The sequence below is a fragment of the Leptopilina heterotoma genome, unplaced genomic scaffold (genome assembly GCF_015476425.1).
Source record: "Leptopilina heterotoma isolate Lh14 unplaced genomic scaffold, ASM1547642v1 Lhet_384, whole genome shotgun sequence".
In the NCBI taxonomy this organism is placed as follows: Eukaryota; Metazoa; Arthropoda; class Insecta; order Hymenoptera; family Figitidae; genus Leptopilina; species Leptopilina heterotoma.
The window spans coordinates 273,246-296,516 of NW_025111057.1; the positions used below are offsets into that span (position 1 = coordinate 273,246).

A 23,271-nucleotide genomic window follows, 5' to 3' on the forward strand; every position below is an offset into this window, starting at 1 on the left:
TTTTTAATTTTTTAATCATTGTTTTGAAATATTTAACCCTCAAATTAAATTATTAATTTAATAAAAATAAAATATACAAGCAAAAAGTGCAATAAATTAAAACATAACAATTTATTATTTAAAAAAAATATTCCTACCGAGTTTTTTTTACAAAATAATTAATTTAAAAGTTATAATTAATTATACTTAACCTCTAGAACACATGATAGTAAAATGTTCCTGGAGGTCTTATTTCTGAAAATTAATTTTGCGCAACTTATATTTTTATCTTTAAACATTTTCTAAACTTATTTATGAAAGAAAAGTAACAAAAAAAGAATAATTTGATTTTTTGGAAATTCAACCAAAAAAGGGTCCCTTTCAGGAGAATCACCCATATCTTCTACTGTTATAAATATCGCGTCAAAAATAGTTGGGCTACAAGATAGGACTATTTTGGGAATTAAATTTTTAAATGGCTGCCACAAAATAGCGACCAAAGTTACTTTTTTTAAACAATATTATAGACAAATGGAGGAAATTTTTAAAAATAGTTAACTTTGCTTAAAACTTGTCACTCGGGGGTTTTTGGGGTCGCTGATGACGAATATGACCTTATTTTTTAAAAATTCAAAATGGCGGATCCAATATGGCGGACGCTAAATTTAAAAAATGATTATATTCTTTTGAAACTTGTCACTTGGGGGTTTTTGGGGTCGCTGATTACGAATATAACCTTATATTTTGAAAATTCAAAATGGCGGATCCAATATGGCGGACTTATTTTTAAAAATCATACAAATTCTCATGAAACTTATTACTCGGGGGTTTTTGGGTTCGCTGATTACAAATATAACCTTAGATTTCAAAAATTCAAAATGGCGGATCCAATATGGCGGACGACAAATTTAAAAAACGAATGTATTCTCTTGAAACTTGTCACTCGGGGGTTTTTGGGGTCGCTGATAATGAATTTGACCTCATTTTTTCAAAAATTCAAAATGGTGGATCCAAAATGGCGTACGAAAAACTTTTTAAATGATTGAATTCTCACCACGTGGAATTAAACCGTTTTTAAAGAATTTTTTTTTTATTTTAAAAATTTTTTTAATATTTTTGTTGCCTTTTATATTTTTTAAACATTATTTAGAAAATTTTTAATCTATTCTTACTTTAATTATTTTTTTTCATGTGATTCTGAAAAACACTGTTTGCAAAAATATTGATTGCATTGCTGACATAATAAATACGTTCAAATTAATTAAATTGAGAGACCACCCATTTTAAGACGAATGAAAATCGTATTAAAACATAAAATTTACTGAAACTAAATTTTTTTTTGATATTTTCTGAAAGTTGGTAAGATTATGGAAAGAACAAAATATTTTAGAAGTCGTTTGACCAATAATTTATTTTAATATTTTTAAAAAAATCGTCATTTACAATGTTTTATACAAATTTGAATAACTTCTAAATATATTTTAAAAATACAATATACTATCTACATCCATTACATTAATTCATTATTTTTTAAGAACTAATCCAATTTAATTAGTTCATAACTATTAATATTCGAATATAAAATAATTTGCGGGAATTTTCAAAAAGTACGTTTTAAATACATACTATATTGAATACATTAAATATAATAATATATTATTTATTGAAAGTAATTTAATTAATTTGAACGTATTTATTATGTCAGCAATGCAATCAATATTTTTGCAAACAGTGTTTTTCAGAATCACATGAAAAAAAATAATTAAAGTAAGAATAGATTAAAAATTTTCTAAATAATGTTTAAAAAATATAAAAGGCAACAAAAATATTAAAAAAATTTTTAAAATAAAAAAAAAATTCTTTAAAAACGGTTTAATTCCACGTGGTGAGAATTCAATCATTTAAAAAGTTTTTCGTACGCCATTTTGAATTCACCCTTTTGAATTTTTGAAAAAACGAGGTCAAATTCATCATCAGCGACCCCAAAAACCCCCTAGTGACAAGTTTCAAGAGAATACAATCGTTTTTTAAATTCGTTGTCCGCCATATTGGATCCGCCATTTTGAAATCTAAGGTTATATTCGTAATCAGCGAACCCAAAAACCCCCGAGTAAGAAGTTTCATGAGAATTTGTATGATTTTTAAAAATAAGTCCGCCATATTGGATCCGCCATTTTGAATTTTCAAAATATAAGGTTATATTCGTAATCAGCGACCCCAAAAACCCCCAAGTGACAAGTTTCAAAAGAATATAATCATTTTTTAAATTTAGCGTCCGCCATATTGGATCCGCCATTTTGAATTTTTAAAAAATAAGGTCATATTCGTCATCAGCGACCCCAAAAACCCCCGAGTGACAAGTTTTAAGCAAAGTTAACTATTTTTAAAAATTTCCTCCATTTGTCTATAATATTGTTTAAAAAAAGTAACTTTGGTCGCCATTTTGTGGCAGCCATTTAAAAATTTAATTCCCAAAATAGTCCTATCTTGTAGCCCAACTATTTTTGACGCGATATTTATAACAGTAGAAGATATGCTGAAGGGTTAAGCTATAAAAAAATTAAAAAAACCAATTTAAAATTATTAAAAAATCGTGTTTTTTGTTATAAATTGTTAAATAAATTGTTTATTTAACATTTTTTAGTTTTTTTGAGCACGCCATTCGAAAGAGGGACTCTTGACACATAAGAAATGTGTACTCAAAAAATTTTCTCGTAGCATTTTATTATTGAAATATATCCTTAAACATTGTGTACAAATTTTGTACATCCTGTCCAATAGAGACCAAGAATAGCAAAAAATATTAATGGGTTCCCGAAATATTACAAAAACAGTCGTACTGTGCGAAGCAAAATTTTCAACCATCGACTCCTCTAATTCGCCGTTGAGTCAGTTACGTGGCTGCGAAAAAAGTGTCGAAAATGAATTTTGACAAGTAAATCCTTACTGGAATCCCAGTAACTATTACAAAAATCCAAAAAGCAATAAATTAGTTACCCGCAATTTTTGACTCACCATAATACGCTCATCTACGATATTTGCCACTCGATAATACCCTCAAGTCATAATAAGCTCCGCGAGTTACAAGCATATAAGTCTTCTATTTAATCATTTATTTAAATATTAAACTATTTTCTATAACATTGGCAATTTTTTTTTAAAGAAAAAAAAGCTTCAATATTCATTTAAAATAAAAAACAAAACCATATATATTCATTTATAATATTTAAACCACTTGGAAGTATGACTTACACAAAATTCCACGATAATACCCACAGTTACCCTAAACTGAATTGTAAAAATATGAAATTATAATTTAAAAAGTTTAGCTTGCAATAATTTTCAAGGACATTTTATTTAAATTTAACACTCATATACTTTCCAATTTCTTTTCATTTTTTCTATTTTTCTTTTCTCTTACATCTTCTTTTTTTCAGAATTAATTTTTTGGATCATTTATTCTGTGCAAAAAAATCAAAATAAACATTGAAACTTAATTTTTAGTTTTATTTATTAACAGTTTCTATAAAAAAGTGAGAATCGACAACTTCATACTTAACAATTTCTTTTTTAAAAACTGTTGGTCCATTACGGTCGAATTTGCGTCTTAGAATTAGTAACTCTTATTCATTACGAAGTTTTATCGTTTGAAATGTCCGAAAGTATGGTTAGGGATCGGGCACTCAAATTGGAATAATTATTTATCCATTTAATAAATTAATGTAAAACCTTTTGGAATTGATTCATCTTATCAAGCTCTAATATTTCCAACATAAATAAAGTAAAACGTTATTGAAATTATCAAAATATATGTGAGGGACAAGAAAGTTAAAGGTTCCAGAGATATGCCCATATATTACTGTATAGTTTTCTATGTAATATTTTATGTGGGAATTTTTGATAGAATATAGATTTTTTCCAAACTAAAATTTTTAATTTTTTCTAAAATAAATTTGCTATCAGAACTATAAATTACTCCATCTGTATGTATTTTCAAACAACATTTATATAGCTGTAAATAGAATACGGTTGTATTTTTAAAGATTAATTAATTTACCTCAACGTATCCACTAAGTGGAAAATCTTTTCTTAACGGGTGACCTTCAAATCCGTAGTCAGTCAGAATTCTTCTAAGGTCAGGATGATTTGAGAAAAAGATTCCATACATGTCCCAAACTTCTCTTTCGTACCAATTAGCTCCTTCAAATATCCCAGTAATCGAATCAATTGGAGTCAATTCATCTGTATAAGTTTTCACTCGAATACGTGAATTATATTGGACAGAAAGCAGCATATAAATGAGCTGTAAAATTTAAGTTCTTTTGATATATTTTAAAGTAAATACGTATTAGAAATAAAACATTCGAATAAACAATCATTATAATTCCATTTAAAAATAATTAAAAGTAAATAAAACTCTTGGTGGTCAGAGGATCAGATATCTACATGAGTAGAAAAAGGTAATTTATGCGATTGCATAATTTTTTAAAATCAAGTAGAAACATAATATTATGTTAATTCATGTCTTAAACCTTTTACAACATGTTTCTAGAGCGCATAATATTGCATAATTTTTTACTTACGGCATAATTGTACTCTTTTTGCATAATGATCACATAATAGGCTCAAAATTTTCAAAATAGTGCTTTCTTAACTAAAAACCATGAAAATTTTTTTCAGTTTCTTCATTTTTAAAATATTTTTTTAAATTAAATAATAAATAAGTTTTTAAACTGTTAACTAACTTGTTAAATGTTATTGAAAAATTAAATAAATCTTAAAATTTAAAAAGCAGTAAGTGCTACATATGATGAGTAACATCGTTTGCGGTCATTCTCCCGAAAGGCCGTTTCCCGAATGTCTAATTTATCAAATGTCTAAAATCTCGAATACTTTTATACAAAATTTTGTATGAAGATGTTTCCGTTGTTAAAATTTTTTTCGGAATCTTAAAGAAACCACAGCAAAGATTTGTTTAGTGTTTGCCTCATTCAATTTCGTTTGGTCGTTCAAAAGTTATTTAATTATTATTTAATACCTGTTTTGTTTATAAAAATTTGTATAAACAATTGTTTTGTTTTTTTTTGCTGAATTAAGTGTGGTGCAAACATTTCTTTTTATGTGTAGATTAAAATTCCTGAATTTTATTGCAATTGGTTTACTTACTCCGAAAAAACTAAATTCTTACTTGGAGTCGCACATATATCCATTTCATAATAAAAAACAAAAAAAATTTTGGTTACATAAATCTTCGGGAAATTAGATTCGGGAAAAAGGTATTTGTGATTTTAGACATTCGGGATAGGGCCTTTCGGGAAGTTGGTTTCAAAAAATAACCAGTAATTGTTTCAAATCAAAATTTTTTTTTAAATGCAACATAATTTTGTAAAATGAACATTTTTCAGCGCATAATTGAAGCAGAATACTTTTTAATTGCATAATTCTGCATAATCATGCTCATTTTAGCGCATAATTAACGCAGAATTCATCTTTTTAGTCGCATAATTGTACACAATTTAAGCGCATAATTCCGCATAATTGTGCACAATTTAAGCGCATAATTAGAGGGACTCAAAATGCATAATCTACTACCTTTCTCTATAATATACATGAGGGGAACGCACTGCAAAAATAGGTGTCTTTTTTGATATCTTAAAATAAGATGTAAGATGGAAAAATGGTATCTTACATCTTAAAATAAGATGTTTTCTGAAGCATCTTACTGATATTTAATATGCTTTATACGTTTTAGTAGTGATGAAGATATTTTTTCCATCTTAGAAAAGTAAGATACTTTTGTAAGTTCTTTAAAGTATCTTAAATTAAGATGTTTCTATTGCAATAAGATGTTTAGCGATAAGTTACTTGAGAATCGTAAGATGCACCATAAGTGTAAGTTACTAAAAACTAAGATACATAAAGTGTTTTCCATAAGAGCCCATAGTTAACCTTAAAACTTTTTGCCCCAAAAATACACAGAAAATGTGTACGAAGATACTTTTAACATCTTAAATGTATTAATATTTGTTAAAATTGGTAATAGAATTTAATATATTCTTTTTCATTCTAGGGAAATCGTTTTTATATTAAAAATTAATATTGTGTATATTAGTAGACAGTTTTTATTATATGTTAGAAAAATTAATAAAATTGTAATACAATTTAATAAAAGAATTATAATCTTTAAAAATGACCATATTAAAATCATAGTCTGTGAAAGTATCGAAAAATAAGAAAAATTAAAATAGTTCTTTTAAATTTTAGAATAAAATACATATTTCAATCTTTAATATAGCCAATACTAAAAATTATGAGTGAGCGAAAAAGGACAGAAAATAAAAAGACGTAAGAAGGTGAAGGACAGAATTATCGTTTCGAAAGTATTTCGCACATACATAAATCGAGTTAATATACAAACACAAACCTAAGATAATGTCCGCACAGAAAGTCTTTGCCCCTCAGAATTTGTTAATAATTAACCTTTATAAAGAAGTTTAAAAAATCCTAAAATTATGTTAATTAACGTTGTAATGAGCATTTTTATGCAAATGTGCTATCTGGCTTCAGAATAAAGATACAGCTTTGCGATAAATTGTAAAATGTATATTTTGAAAAATTAAACAAAATTTGAAGACTTGTATCTGAATGCAATTTAAATTGTGCTCTTTATCCCTTTAGAAAATTTTAAATTTTTAATGAGGTGTCGATTTCACTTTTAGCAAAAAAACGTAGAAAAAAAGGGTCGCATACACGGAGAAAAATAGAAAAATGATTTATGCAGTCAGTGTAGTACTCCTTTATAGAATAATATGTGACAGGTACACACTATAGTATTATAAGTTTCATAGCTGAACACTTTGGGACTCAACACAAGTTATCCCATTCATCAGTTTAAACAAGACTGTTTATATAGTCTAAGAAGGAATAAGAGTATAAAAAATAGGAATGAGAAATTACTTTCTCATGTAATTGTTAAAAGAACGTGGCAGTGTACAAAACACAAGTCAATAATAGAAGCGAATATTGAACAACTGGTACTCAGTCCAGTTCTTTCGAAAAATGAACGCACTGCACATAAAGTAGATACCTACTCGAAAACCACAAGTTATTCTCTCTCTCTCACACTAATGGTCGTTCACTTATCTTACCGTTTCACTTACTCTTACTACTCTCAACTATTTTGTACACGGAAAAAAAAGAATAATCAAATTTACCATGAGGAGTGTCAAACTTGAAAAAGGTTAAGAAAAAATTAATGTTTTTTATTTATTTATTATTAAATTCTAATAACCGTATCAAATTTAAACTAGTTGACAATATTATTTATTCAATATTATGAATATTGTTGACATCCATACTTAGGGGAGAGTAGGCTACATTGAACCAGCGTCAACAGTGAACCACTTCAATTTTCTGAGAAATGACTGAGTGAAATTTTTTCTTATTTAATATATAAGTTAGTTTTACCGAAACAAACTATGTCCAAAAATTTCGGACACGTAGGTTTATTATTTATAAAGAAAAACTAAAAAAAACTGTTTTTCACGTACAAAACAAAAAATTTTGTGGAAATATAATCAAGTTTTTTTTTTTGAAATAGGAAGTTTTAAAAATAAGTAAACTTGTGATTTATTTCGCTTTGGGTGTCAACTTCAATATTCCGATGTGATAAAGAATTTTAACTCTTACATAAATTTATTATAAACAATTTTTGTTGTGAATGTCATGTGAATACAGTGAGTGCGGCATTATTGAACCACCCGAAAAAGCAAAGAATTTTCAATTTTAAGAGTTGTAAGGTTGTCTGCTCTACTAATTAGTAAGAAAAATACTGGAAGACATGCTTTCATCACAATTGTCAACGTGATAAACTTACAGTACCGTCCGCAATTGTCAGTCCACCCATTTTTAAAGGAATGACAAAAATTTTTTAACATAAAATTCATGAAAACTAAAATTTTTTTTGGTTTATATTTTGAAAGACGATAAAATTTTGAAAAGAATAAGACCTTACAGAAGTCATTTGGACAAAATTTGTAGAAGATATTCCTAAAAATCGTCATTTTCAATGTTTTACAAAAATTTAAATAACTTCTAAAATAATGAACGCTTTTTAATAATCTTAGGCTTATTTTAAAGGTCTTTTTCTACGGAATAAGAATTACTTATAGGCATTAACCTGTCATTTTTAACTTGGAATAAGCATGACGTCAAAATTAGACAAAAAAATTGGAAAAATTTGAAATCAATTTTTTGTACTAAAAACTATTCTAGAACATATATAAAACATGATATGGTGTAGATTTTTCAAGAAATTTTAATAAAAATATATGTTTGAATTTCAAAAATTATTTTTCTTTTAATAATATTATTTCAAATTTTTTGAATTTTTTTGTCCAACTTTGACGTCAAGCTTATTCCAAGTTAAAAATTACAGGTTAATGCCTATAAGTAATTCTTATTCTGTAGAAAATGGTCTTTAAAATAAGCCTAAGATTATTAAAAAGCGTTCATTATTTTAGAAGTTATTCAATTTTTTGTAAAACATTGAAAATGACGATTTTTAAGAATATCTTCTACAAATTTTGGCCAAATGACTTCTGTAAGGTCTTATTCTTTTCAAAATTTTATCGTCTTTCAAAATATAAACCAAAAAAAATTTTACTTTTCATGAATTTTATGTTAAAAAATGTTTGTCATTCCTTTGAAAATGGGTGGACTGACAATTTCGGACGGTACTGTAGCTGTAAAAAAATTTTAAAAAAACCAATTTAAAATTCTTAAAAAATCGTGTTTTTTGTTAAAAAATGTTGAATAAATTGTTTATTTAACATTTTTTAGTTTTTTTTTAAGATTTTAATATTGAAATATGTCTTTAAACATTGTGTACAAATTTTGTACATCCCGTCCTTAATGGGTTAAAATTATATCCAATTTTTTGTTATATAAAAAACCCATAATTTAATTTATTGGCATAAGAAAATGCAACATTTTTTTAATACGTTAGGCAGCTATGAACTGGGATTCGAGTCCTCATAGATGCACAGTGCATTAGTTCACGTAGCTTATTTTTTCAGATCAAAATTAATTTAAAAATTGATAATTATTTATCGACAACCATATCGAAATAATTATCATATGAAACACCTAACTCTGAACCAAATAGTTTAATTGACATCTAATAGATGTCACTATTAGCTGATAAAGTCGAAATATTTCTTTGTAATTCAAATTCTCAATCAGCGAAAAATTCTAACATCTATTTTTTTAATACCTTCCAATGCCCTATTTCACCTTCATAAATTTTGAATGCTCTCAGATGCTCATTTAAAAGACAATGGACTAGTTTAGTTAAAAACACTAAAAGAAATTGAATTTTGGAGCAGTTACAAATGATTGCAGAAATTCAATTAATTTTCAAAGTAGTAAAATTCTTCTCAGAAATGCAATTATTGAATGCAATTGAATCGTGAATTTCGAAAAGGACTCAAATCGATTTTTTGAAATTTTACAGGAGACACAAAAAAACTGTTTATTTCAAAAAGCTTTGATTAAAAGAGTTTAGCTTTTTTTCGTAGTAACTAGATGCTATTTTATATGAGAAAATGATAAAAAGAATTGTCCTTAATAACAGTAAGTTGGAGAAAACTGATATTATAATTGTCAGAGTTGAGCCCTTTTCGAAATTCATGAAAAAAATTTAATCGTTTTAATCATAAAAATATATTAATGAAGTATTTTACTATCAAGAAAAAATTTATTTATTTAATTTTAAATTGAATTAAATTCTTTTTTAACTCAAAAACAATTAAGCATTAGATGTTATCCTGACTCGGAGTGATCGACTATCTCATCGTTTTTATTAATTAAGCATTAGGTTAGAAAAAGAACAATCTTAGGTTAAAAGTCGAAAGAAAACACACTTTAATACATTTTTCTCCGCTAAAAGTACGTCAGATGAGATTTTCGTTTTAAGAAGACGTCAATGAATATGGGGCATTCCAGGCCAAATCGGAAATTATTTTGCTTTTGCATCTCAAATTTTTTTTAAACATTTTTTTTCTTTTAGTACTCTTTGAAATGAGCTACCTTCATTTTTTAAAAAATTTTTCATAAAGCGGTTCAGGAGATACAGATTTTTGAAAAATAACGTTTTTTACGTAATTTTTTTTTTTAAATGCTTATAACTCGGTCAAAATTGATCAAATTGGACGGTTTTATAATAAAAAGTTTTTTCTCAATCGTAGTTTTCAATAGAAATATTTTTAAATAATTTACGACAAGATTTTAAAATTTTTAAAATAAAATTTCATTTTTAACAATCTATGTATCGATCAAATTTTTTCAAAATTTTTTGTAAGAAACTAGCACTAAATTAACAATTTTTAAGCCTTGTCCGATCGTGGGCAAACGATGGGATCTATTTATTTAAAATTTTTTAATTTTTATATACACAGTGAAAAAGGTAGTGTATATAAAAATTAAAAAATTTTAAATAAATAGATCCCATCGTTTGCCCACGATCGGACAAGGCTTAAAAATTGTTAATTTAGTGCTAGTTTCTTACAAAAAATTTTGAAAAAAATTGATCGATACATACATTGTTAAAAATGAAATTTTATTTAAAAAATTTTAAAATCTTATCGTAAATTATTTAAAAATATTTTTATTGAAAACTACGCGTGAAAACAAAACTTTTAATTAGGGGAGTGTAAGGTATGGTGGCGGACACTTTGCTTTTTGCGTCTCTCTCTCTCAAAAAACAATATTTTTCAAAATTTCAAAAGCAGTCAGTTTCTGACATCTAAGCATATTTCTGTCAGAAGCGGTTGTTAAAATTTAAATGCAGTGAAATTTTACAACTCTTGGCGCAAAACACTGATTTTTTTATTTTCGAAAGTTGTAAGGTATGGTGGCGGATTTGGTGTATTTAACTAAAATATTATCTAGATGTTAAAATCATTTATTAAAACTACTAGAAATGATGAAAAATAACAAAAAGAGAAAAAACTGATGATTTTACATTATAGAAAAAAAAGTTTCACTTCAGTTATGGTTACAATTTGGACATGTGAAGTAGCTGGTGACTGCCTTAACGCAACTAGAATAAGAGAAGACCGCAAATGTCACATGTTTGAGAATTGTTGCGGTGGAGCACAAGAGGCATTAGTACACAAAAAATGCAAAAACAATTGAAACTCGTGCAAAAAATGATCTGCCACTGTACGTTACAAAAATTACGCCATCATACCTTACAAGCTATTGATGGAAATATGATGGTGTTACTTTCATACAACGCGAATTGAGAAAAATGTAAAATACAAAAATCTGTTGTCCAAGGTCTAAACAATACGTTCCATACATTTACCTGACTCAATTTTCAAAAAATCTTTACTCTGGCACTGTTAACACACATATTCAATAAAACTTTTTAGTTTTTTTTCACTACTTTTTTATTCAAAATCGCTTAGAGTACAAAGCACGCGTTTGCTCATTAATGCTACTGCATATAAAATGTCATCACGATAAAAGACATCAACCATAGTGATAAGGCGTTTCAGATGTGACGTTACATGCCAGATTTGAAAAGTCCGACACCATACGACACGATACCTGACATTCCCCTATAAAAACGTCCAATTTGATCCATTTTTGACCGAGTTATAAGCATTTAAAAAAAAATTTACGTAAAAAACTTCATTTTTTCAAAAATCTGTATCTCCTGAACCGCTTTATGAAAAAATTTGCAAAAATCAAGGTAGCTCATTTCAAAGAGTACTAAAAGAAAAAAAATGTTTAAACAAAATTTGAGATGCAAAAGCAAAATAATTTCCGATTTGGCCTGGAATGCCCCATATGTAATAATGCAAAAAATGCAAAAAAATGAAATTTGAAAATAAATCCGAGTTGAGCCTTTTTCGAAATTCACGATTCAATTATTTTTAAAAATTTTCCTTAATTCAATGATTTTTAATATCAACTATTTTAATCAAATTTTCCAAAATAATTCAATTATTTAAAAAAAATTTAAATAAAATTCTGCGCAAACATTTAATTATTTTTATAAATAACTAGCTGTCGTACCCGTATTCGACGGGTTTTAGTTTCTACCAATACATTTAACAGTATATCTACCAAACTGGAAAACCAGGAAATAGCCGGAAATTTAATTTGACCGGAAAAAAATAATAATTACGGGCAGGTGCCTAGCGTCCGGGAAAACCGGGAATTTAGTTCGACCGGGAAATTGCCGGGAATTGAAAAAAATATCCGTGAATTTTTGGAAAGTTTCGCTAATTCATTAAAATCTATAAAAAAAATTTCTTTGGCTGCTACTTCTTTAAAAATTGATTTTTGATAGATTTTCTTCAAATTTTAAGGAAATGTTTCTTCGGGTGCCCTTTAAATGGGGTAAAAATTTCAAAACCTTTTGCCATGTCAAAAAACGAGATATTGTGGTTGACATTTTTTATTTTTAACATAATCGCATGTAATGTAAAAAGTGTAAGTTTGAACTTGAATAAGTTAAAATTAACATAGCAAAGGGTTTTAAAATTTTTACCACATTTAAAGGGCACCCGAAGAAACATTTTTTCAAAATTTGAAGAAAATAAATTTTTTACAAGAGTAGAAGCCGGAGAACTACCTTCAGTCTTATATTTTTTAAAAATTTTAAAAAGATATATTATAGGTTTATAGGCAATTTCACGTTAAATTTCAGTCTACATTTTTAATTAGGATGAAAACATATTATTGTACATCTATTTTTTCATTTTTTATATAAGTAATCAAATTATTCTATTTTTTTTTTTATTTTTAAAAGTAGACTTATTTTCAATTATCTATAACTCTAAAACTATTGAATTTAGAAAAATGTGCCAAGAACAGGTTTAGTATTTTACTTATATCTAATACACACTTACAAATAATAAGGATAGTTTGCAAAAAATATTTTGGTCCCCTATAGAATAAAAAAATGAAGGATACACTGAGAAAACTGGATAGTCAAACTTAGAGGGTTAGGTTTTGAGTGTTGAGCCTGATTCTCTGGATAGTTAACTTTTCCCTCCGAGTTAGTAAAATTAATCATCGGAGTGTCTATTTATCCCTCCGAGATGGTTACGAAAAATTTAACCTCAAATATAGTCTGTTTGTCCCTCCAGATAGTTAGTTGAATACTCCAGTTTTCTCCGTGTACGTATGCGTTTTTTCTAAACGAAATAAATAAAATATACTTGTGACCGTATATTATTATTATTATTATTTTTTTTTTTTTTTGCTTAGGGAATTTTGGGAAATCTGCCTACAGATACCTTGGACTCCGCACTCCAAGGTTATGTGGGGGTGGTGTGATAAAACAAAAGGAAATAAAAGAAAAATAAATACAGTGAGTTCTCGCGAGTCGTTCAATTCTCGAAAATTTTCAAGATCATAAAACTCACGAGTCGTTCAACGCATAAGCCACGCCTCCAAGGCGATTTCAGGGATGCGTGAAACATATTTATCGCCCCGAAAGACACAATATTCAATGACTTTGGTCCGTAAAAAAAAAACACAGCACTGAGCACCGGCGCGCGCATGCTAGAAAATGAACGACTCGTGAATCGGACACTGATCAGCTGTTGAACGACTGGCGAGTTTGAACGACTCGTGAGTTGAACGACTCGCGAGAACTCACTGTATGTAAAATAGTAAATTTAATAAACTGACGACCTACTGCCAGCCCGACCCACTAAAACCCGTAACCCTTCTTCTGGAGCCCTTTACCCTCCTTTGGAACTGTCGTAAGACTTTAGCCTTCGAGGGTGGCGCTCCAACTCTGCCGCTAATGCGACCTTCTTCTTCTCTCTGCGGTTTTCCTGCGTCCGTAGTTAAAAAAAATGATTAAAACTATTTTATAGTCTAAGCGGAATTTACAGCACAACAATAATAAAAAAAAAAATTTTAAGAAGTTTAAAAAGTCAAAAGATAAAATAGCAAACGGATATAAAAAAAAAAAGTAAACACGTATATAATGTTGAAAAGACGAAACTGTACAAAGATGAATAAAAAACACAAAACAATTAAAAAATGTATAAGGACAAATAAATCACAAAATAAATTTAAATTAATAAAAAACAAACAAAACGAATTAAAAGCTGTTTAAATTACCCTTTTTGGCGGCCGTCGAGATCTTTCCTCGACATAACCGAGATTATGAAGTTCTCGACTTGCCGCCAATTCTCTTCTGACTGGGTCATCAGCGATACCATGTTCTCCGGTGTAACTTGACTGTTTACACCTTCGAACATGGTCCGCCTCTCCAGGTCTCATTTCTTGCATGAGAAGAGGGTGTGCTCCGCGTTGTCCTCAGGGAACTGGCAATATGCACACACCTTGTCCTCGCGTAATTTAAAGCGACACAGGTACGAGTTAAAACACCCGTGACCTGTGAGCGCCTGAGTCAAATAATAGGAAACCTGACCGTGTTTCCTATTTATCCAGGTGGCGAGTGCCGGGATGAGGCGATAAGTCCATCGACCTTTTTCCTCACCATCCCATCTTTCTTGCCATCTTTCTATGAGCCTGTTCCTCGCTTCTTTGCGGATCAGGCCCTTGCTTGGTCTTAATTCCTCATCCAAGGAACTGCATTCTTTAGAAAAGAGAAACATTTCTTCCCTTTCCCTCGCCAAAAGATCTGCTGGCGGGACACTTGCAAGGACCTGCACAGCACTCGTAGATACCGTCTTATATGCAGAGATGATACGCGTTGTTATCGATCTCTGCGCCGATAGTATCTTTTCACATTTTAGCATGGGCGACACTCGCCACCAGTCTTCTTTTTTGTTCACGGGGTCCGCCTACGTTTGGCATTAACCGTGAAAGATTAGCCGCACACTCAATCGCCTTATTTGACGCCGTAGCCATGTGGTGGTGGAAGTTTAACCTTCCATCCAACTCCACACCAAGATATTTAATTTGCTTACTCCACTTGACCTCGAATCCGTCTATCACGATTCGTGGGAGCTCATAACCACGTCTGTCTGTGACCAGCAGTGCCTCGGTCTTTTCCAGGGCTATTTCAAGACCTCTGGTATCCAGCCACCTTTTGCTAGTCGCAGACATTCGTTCACCAATGTCCCAAGAGCCTCCTCACTTTCGGCAGTGCACACGAACAACGCGTCGTCCGCAAAGCCGATGATCACCGCACCTTCGGACAGATCCATTCGCAGAAAATCATCGTAAGATACATTCCATACAAATGGACCCACCCTCGAGCCTTGAGGAGCCCCACGCTGCATCTCTTCCCTGAGAGTGCAGGTGTCTCATTCATATATAACCCACCTGTCGCTAAGATAATTATCCATTATCCGCAACAAGTAGGGCGGCATGTTTTTTTTTCATCGACTCGATGAGATCTTTCCATCTTGCGGAATTAAACGCGTTGCGTATGTCAATTGCTACCAACGCGCAGAAGCTCTTCTTTTTTCCAGGTCCCAATTTGTTTTTTCCTGCTTTGGCTATGTCCACAACTGCCTGGATGGCATCAACTGTGGACTTGCCTTTACGGAAACCAAATTGGTGATCGGATAGACGATTTTCTTCGGTCAAGTGGCTTTGCGTTCTCTGCAGAACCATATCCTCTGATTTGTGATTGCTGATTTGCTAGCACCTTACGAAGGCAAGTCAGACGAGTATGACACATGGGAAAGAGAATTGCGACTGCTGAAGGCGACTTACCATTTGGATGAAGAGATGGCTAAGGTGATTGTAGGCATGCGTCTTAAGGGGAGAACTCAGGAATGGTTGCATTCAAAACCAGATCTCATTGGTTAAGACTTGGATACATTGCTGGAGGAGTTGAAGGCAATGTTCCAGAGCACTCAGAGCAAGATAATATGTTGTAGGAACTTTGAAAGTCGTGTATGGAAGAGAGGAGAGACTTTTCGTGATTATATACACGACAAGATAATTTTGGGTAATCGCATACCGATTCCAAATTACGAAATGTTGGAATATGTTGTTGAAGGTATAAGTGACGAGGGCTTGCGAGATTGGGCTCGTATTCAACGATTTATTTCAATAGAAGCATTGACTAAGCATTCGAAAAAATAATTCTGAGGAATAGAGGTTCAGCGATAAGTACCAATCCTGGGAAAATGAGTGAAGCGGCTGTTGTGTCAGGGAAGTCAGAGAAGTCGGATAGAGTGGGGGAAAAGGATAAGATGTTTGGATCTACAAAACGGTGCTATAATTGTGGTGCGCGAGACCATTTGAGTATGCAGTGTCCTTCGAGGAGTAAAGGTGCGAAATGCTTCGAATGTCAGGAGTATGGTCACATAGCGGCTAACTGCAAAATGAAAACAACCTCTTCGAGGAATACCTGTGCTGTTGTTTCGTCTTCACAAAGAAAACATCCCATAAAGGTTTTCATAAATGGACATGCAGTAGAGGCACTCATAGATACAGGAAGTGATATATCTATAATGCGAGCAGACGAGTACATTCGCATTGGTGCTCCACGGTTGCAGTCAAGAAAAATCAAATTTGAAGGTGTTGGATCTAGTGCCAATGAAACCATTGGAGAGTTTGGAATGAAAATAATGGTAGATGGGTATACGTATCCCATTGTGATAAGTGTTGTGTCAGATACGATCACCAGGCATAAGTTGCTGATTGGCGTCGATTTTCTGGATAAAATTAATTTGAATGTTAAAGCCGGCAGAATCACTATTAGTCCTTTGAAGTCAGAGACTTTGGATGGGTGGGACGAATTCAGGACAATGAGTGTAAACATTTGTTGTGTTGAGATAAATCTGGTGGATACTTCTCACATTGTGGACAGTGACATTAGAAATTAGAAATTGAGAATTTAGTTGAAAGTTATAAGCCTGATAAAAAAGTGGATGTGCCAGTTGAAATGAGACTTATTCTTAAAGACGATGAACCCGTGTATGAACCTCCGAGACGATTATCACAGATTGAAAAAGTGGCGTTGAGTGGACAGATTGTGGAGTGGTTAGAAAAAGATATTATTCAACCGTCGGATTATGGCAGCAGAGTGGTGTTAGCACCTAAAAAAGATTTGACTTATAGAGTGTGTCCCGACTATAGACGTGTGAATAAAAAACTTGTGAAAGATAGATATCCACTTCCGGTTATCGAGGATCAGTTGGACCAGCTGAAAAGTGCAAAGCATTATACGACACTCGATTTAAAGAATGGATTCTTTCATGTGCGGGTGGCACCGGAGAGTCGGAAGTACACAGCTTTCGTGGTTCCTGATGGCCATTTCGAGTTTTAGAGAGTTCCGTTTGGACTCTGTAACTCTCCAGCTGTTTTTCAGCGTTATGTAAACGTGGTGTTGCGCGAATTAATAAGAGACGGTGTTGTGTTGGTGTATATGGATGACATCATCATTCCATCGGTTGACCTTGAGAGTGGACTTAGTCGACTTAAGTGCGTGCTAAAAATTGGAAGTGAAGCGGGACTTGACATCAACTGGAAAAAATGTTCCTTTTTAACGCGAAAAGTGGAGTTTCTGGGACATAGGATTGAGAATGGTTTTATTAGGCTGTCGGAGAGAAAAACAGAAGCGGTGCATCGATTTGTCGAACCGAAAAATATCAACCAACTTCAAAGTTTTCTTGGCTTAAGAAGATATTTCCGGATATTTATTGCTGGATATGCGGAAATAGCTAGGCCGTTGACTAATTTGTTGCGTTCGGAAGTAAAGTTCGTGTTCCGAAAGGAACAAAAGCGAGCTTTTGATCAGTTGAAATTTGAAATGTAGTTTAGCAAGAGAACCAGTACTCAAACTGTATCGAGTGGGAGCGAAGACGGAACTTCATACTGACGCGTCGAAGTGGGTTATGGTGCGGTGCTGTTACAGTATGATAGTGAAGATCAAAAACTCCATGCGGTTTATTTCGCGAGCGGTAAAACATCATCTGCGGAAGAAAAATATACGAGTTACAGGTTGGAAGTTCTTGCAATAGTGAAATCTCTCAAGAAATTCAGACAATATTTGCTGGGAATTGATTTTAAGATAGTCACTGATTGTCGTGCTTTCACGATGACGATGAACAATAGGGATTTGTGTGTACAAGTGGCTTGTTGGGCGTTAATGTTGGAAGAATTTCGCTGTACGATTGAACACAGGCCGGGAAAAAATATGCAGCATGTGGATGCGCTTAGTCGAAATCCTCTTCCCTCGTGCTTAGTGATAGATGATTGTGAGGCTGGTGTGATGGCGGCAATAAAAAAAGCTCAAGAAAACGATCAAGAAATAAGAAAAATACGAGAAGCGGTGGAGAAAGGTGAATCAGCTGATTGTGTGGTGCGTGGAGGATTAGTGTTTAAAGAGGACAATAGTGAGGTAAAATTGATAGTACCAAAAAAATGCAAACTCAGATTATCAGACGTGCGCATGAGCAAGGACATTTTTCAAGTGTGAAAACAGAGGCATTAGTGAAGAAGGATTATTATATTGCTGGTTTAAAATCAAAGATCGAGTTAATTATCCGAAATTGTGTGTCGTGTATTTTAGCTGAAAAAAAGGGAGAACAAGAGTGTTTTTTATCTTTTTTATCACCCATCGAGAAGGATGAGATTCCCTTTGATACTTACCATGTTGACCATTAAGATCCTTTACCTTCGACGAGAAAATCTTACAATCATATTTTAGTAGTGATTGACTCTTTCTCGAAGTTTACGTGGTTGTATGCAACTAAATCGACTGGTACATTGGAAGTGGTAACTCGCTTGAAGAAGCAATCAATGATTTTTGGAAATCCGAGAAGAATTATCTCTGATAGAAGGACAGCATTCACATCTAAGGAGTTCGCTGAGTATTGTGATGAAGAGGGTATAGAACATACGATGACTATTACGGGCGTGCCAAGAGGAAATGGTCAGGTTGAAAGAGTCAACAGAACGCTGATTCCTTTGTTGTCGAAGTTATCTGCACCTCAGTCGGGGGAATGGTATAAACATCTCGATGATGCGCAGAGGTATTTAAATGCAGTAATGCATAGAAGTCTTGGGACATCACCTTTTCATGTGTTGTTGGGCATCAGGCGGCGTTGGAGGGAAAATCCGGATGTCATGGAGTTGCTGGAGAGGGAAATGATTGAACAGTTCCAAAATAATCGAGACGAGCTTCGTGAAAAGGCGAATGAAAACATAAGAAAAATTAAGGAGGAAAATAGGCGTACTTACAATAAGAAGAGAAAAGAGTCGAGACAATATAAAGAAGGTGATATGGTGGCAATAAAGAGAACGCAGCAGGGTCCTGGGATGAAATTCGCGAGTAAACTCGGTCCGTACGAGATAACAAAGGTGTTGCGTAATAATCGTTATATGGTTTACAAAATTGGAGAACACGAAGGCCCAAAACAAACATCCACTGTTGCTGATTTTATCAAACCTTGCATCGAGTACGACGACAACGACTTAGAAGAGGATAATGAATTACTAATTAATTACTAATTAATTTTTTAGTTGATAATGAAACCGAACCCGAGTAATAATCTATTGATCAAGTGTTAAAAAAATAGGAAATAAAGTGATTAAAATGTTATAATAATAAAATTATTAAAGGAACAGTGAATAATATTTTATGTCATTATTTATGAATTGACAAAGAAGTAAATTGGATATAAGTTGCACGATGAGAGTATATTTTTGTGATAGTGTCGAGGGATAAAAGTTTTAGACAATTTAGACAAATTTTAATTTTTATGGGGGATTGAGTGTAGAATTGAGATTCTTGTAATCACTACAGATGTCAACAATGGTATAAAAGTATGACTCATGTGTTAGAATTTTGGTAATTGAGGTAAGGCTTCAGTTCGACTAGAGTCGTCAAGCTGAGTGCTTTTGCTGAGTGCATTAGACGATTATTTTCACAATTGTTAATTAGTCGCGTAACGATCATTTTGTTAATAAACTTTATAATATTTGATATCTGTATGAATAAATTAACTTATTTAATAAATAATACAATTATTTATTCCTACATTTATATAATTGTTGCATAAGTTTTTAACATTTTAAAGTCTTAAAATGAAAGTAATAATATAATAAATAATAAAATAAAATAATAAATATAATATATAATAATAATATATATATATATATATATATATATATATTATAATAAATATAATATTCTAATGTTTTTAACTTATTGCAGTTGAACCTCAATGTTAATGTAAATGGTGGATTCCACGTCAGTTCAACACACTAATTTTCATGACTTGATAAGTAAAATTAATCAAAATTAAAGTACGAATAGTGATTTTTAAAGGGGTTTTCACAATTGATAAGCTGGTGACCTATTTTCCTATGAGCCATGTAAAAATCAGAGTGGGACTATAGAAATTTTTGAGGAAAATAATAATTTATTATTATTTTACATAGAAAATGATGATTTATAATTAATTTCATCAAAAAGTTCCATGGTCCCACTCTGATTTTTACATGGCTTATAGGAAAAAAGGTAAGCTTTCTTAATTATTACATCAATAAATATTAAAGTAAAAAGCAATGTTTTAAAAGCGAATTAATATAATAAAACTTTTTTTAATTTGATAAGAAAATTTCTGGTTTCGCATATTTCCGGCTTATTCCCAGTTTTTCCCGGACAAATTAAATTCCCGGATATTCCCTTTTTTTAGGGTTGATATAGACACCCTTTTAAATGTATTAGTAGAAATAAAAACCTGCACGCCGTACGCCATTTGTAGATTTATTTATGGTTAAAATTAAATTAATTTAAATTTGATAAGAATAGATACACATGGAATTTGGACAAAGCTGGGAAAACATCGTAAATTTTGTTGAACAAAAATAATAGACACCCTGCTTAACTTTTGTCTTTACATTGCTCAAAACATCTCTAAAAGTTAAATATTAAATGTTTAATATTTCTGAAGTTCTTGCAATTCAAAGAATATTGTATTAATTGGATAAACAACTAAATCTGAATTGCATTATTTTGACGATTTAAATCTTAATCAGAGACCTTAAAAATACTACTGAATGAAGCTTGATACACTCAGAGAAAAAGTTTATTTCACTTAACCAAACTGTTTAATTAACCTATTTTATTTGTCACGATAAAACAATTTTGTTGATTTATAAATTAAGCCAAATTAAACGAAAACATTCGGACAATGAATAAAATATTTATTTACTCCAACGTTTCGAAATCTAAATGATTTCCTCTTCAGGGAGTCTATCCAAAAAAATATACAAAATTAAATAATAATAAAAATTATATAGGGTAATGTCACATTGAGTGGACCACCTGAGCTTTTAAGTTATCTGACAGCGGAAACGTGAAATAAATAAAACGAATAGCAGCACCGTACCTAGAAACTGTAAGAAATTAAGTTGCGCGATAATCATATACCTTTTCGTTTGATGTAACGCATTTTTAAGAAAACAAACCAAAAAAGAAGTAGCTCTTACAATGAGTAAAGTGATTCGGAAGTGTAAAAGTAGTGAAAAATTTAAGTTTTAAAAGGAAACTTATTTTTTTCCTACTACTTTGGACATTGAAACTGATTGTCTGAGTTTAATTAAGTCATAATTTTGACTCAAAAAAAATTGTGGTGGCTGCCATAAAAAGTTGCATGTCACCATGAGTGGACCACTGTTTATAACCATGAGTGGACTGCCTGTTTTTTATATTTTTAATGTCAGTTTACCATTTTTATGGAAATAAATTGGTTTCAAACTATGTTTTATGTTCTTTATTAATTTTTTTGTGATATTGATGTGATATGTACCAAAATTATTAAAAATGGATTCACTTGTAGACATTGCGACACATACATGGTCTGAATCTGCATAAGCATAAATTTTGTTTTAATATATCAGAAATATTAAATACATTAAAGAATTTAGAATAACTTTTACAATTTTTTTGGAGTGGTCTACTCAAGGTTACACTTTTTTCATTCCTTAAAAATTAGCATTTTTTTTAAAGTCAATTATTTTTTCCAAATAAAAAAAAATCAAAGCTATTATGGTATAAACACTTATCTAGGGATCTAACCTAAGGCTTGGAATAGAAACCTCCGATAAATTTGCTTTCATAAAGAATATTTTAGAAAAAAAGCTTAGGTGGTCCACTCAAGGTGACATTACCCTACACAATTATAAATAATAAAAAAATAATAATAATAATTTAACAATAAATAAATAAAATAAAAATTAATGTATAATTATCTTACCAAAAAATAATAATTAAAATATACGAAGACTTAAATTTTCTTATATGCCCTGACGATGGAGTAGAGTCTGGAGTCAGAAAATTGTAAAGGAACTTAATATTCATAAAATAAATTTAATTTAAAAAATAATAATTGAAAAAAAAATTTTTTTTTTAAAAATGAAAAATAATCAATAATGAAATTGGTAGCAAGTTAATAACAATATAAAAATTAATAAAAATTTTTAAATTTATGAAAAATTAATAATAAATAAAAAATAGTAAAAAATAAAAATAGTAAATAAATAAAAAATAATAAATAGTAAAAAATAATAAAAATAAGTAAATAAATAAAATAATAAATAGTAAAAAATAAAAAAACAATAAAAAATAAAAAATAGTAAAAAATCAAAAACATACCATAAATAAATAATCCGTCTTGGTATAAAACCATAAATAATAATAAATAACACATAGTTAATAAATAATTAAATAAATAATGGTTCACAATACAATAATTCACAATAAAATAAAATAAAAATGATTTGTCAAATTAAGTAGAAACGTATTGTAAACTGCAAAGTCAAATTTAAAACTGAGCTCCAAACTCTAATCTAGTCATTACAATGAACATTTATTAAACAGAGAAAAACAAAAACAATAAATTAAATAAGAACAGAGACTGAAACTCAATGAGTATTTATTACGTTAAATTGCTGGAAATAAAATTCAAAATCATTTCGTACAATTTATCAAAATTAGCCAAGTCGGTCATTTTATTTAAACTATTCTCTTCTTCTTTTTTTATGAAAAACATTTCTGATACTAATCGTTTGTTAAGATTTGGTTCAACATCCAAAATATTAAAATCATCCCATTTTATAAAATGTGGAGAGGAATCACAATTAGAACTAGTTAAATGATTAGTAATAGCATTATGATATTTTTCATTTAAATTAGAATTACTCATATGTTCCTTTCTACGAATATGCAAGGCTCTTTTAGTCTATCCTATGTATGATTTACCACAATTCCTTTGGAATCTATAGACACAATTACATTGATTGTGTCTCTCGAGTCTATCCTTACCA

General features: G+C 30.5%; 1 protein-coding gene across 1 annotated transcript in view; it reads right to left on the reverse strand.

The window, feature by feature from the left end:
• LOC122505984 (NADH dehydrogenase [ubiquinone] iron-sulfur protein 3, mitochondrial) overlaps window positions 1-23,271 on the reverse strand; it is an 80,881-nt gene that overhangs the window by 47,361 nt on the left and 10,249 nt on the right. Inside the window, exon 4 of the mRNA XM_043617914.1 lies at window positions 4,037-4,282. Coding sequence (XP_043473849.1) covers window positions 4,037-4,282 — 246 coding nt within the window. The remainder of the gene's footprint in view (window positions 1-4,036; window positions 4,283-23,271) is intronic.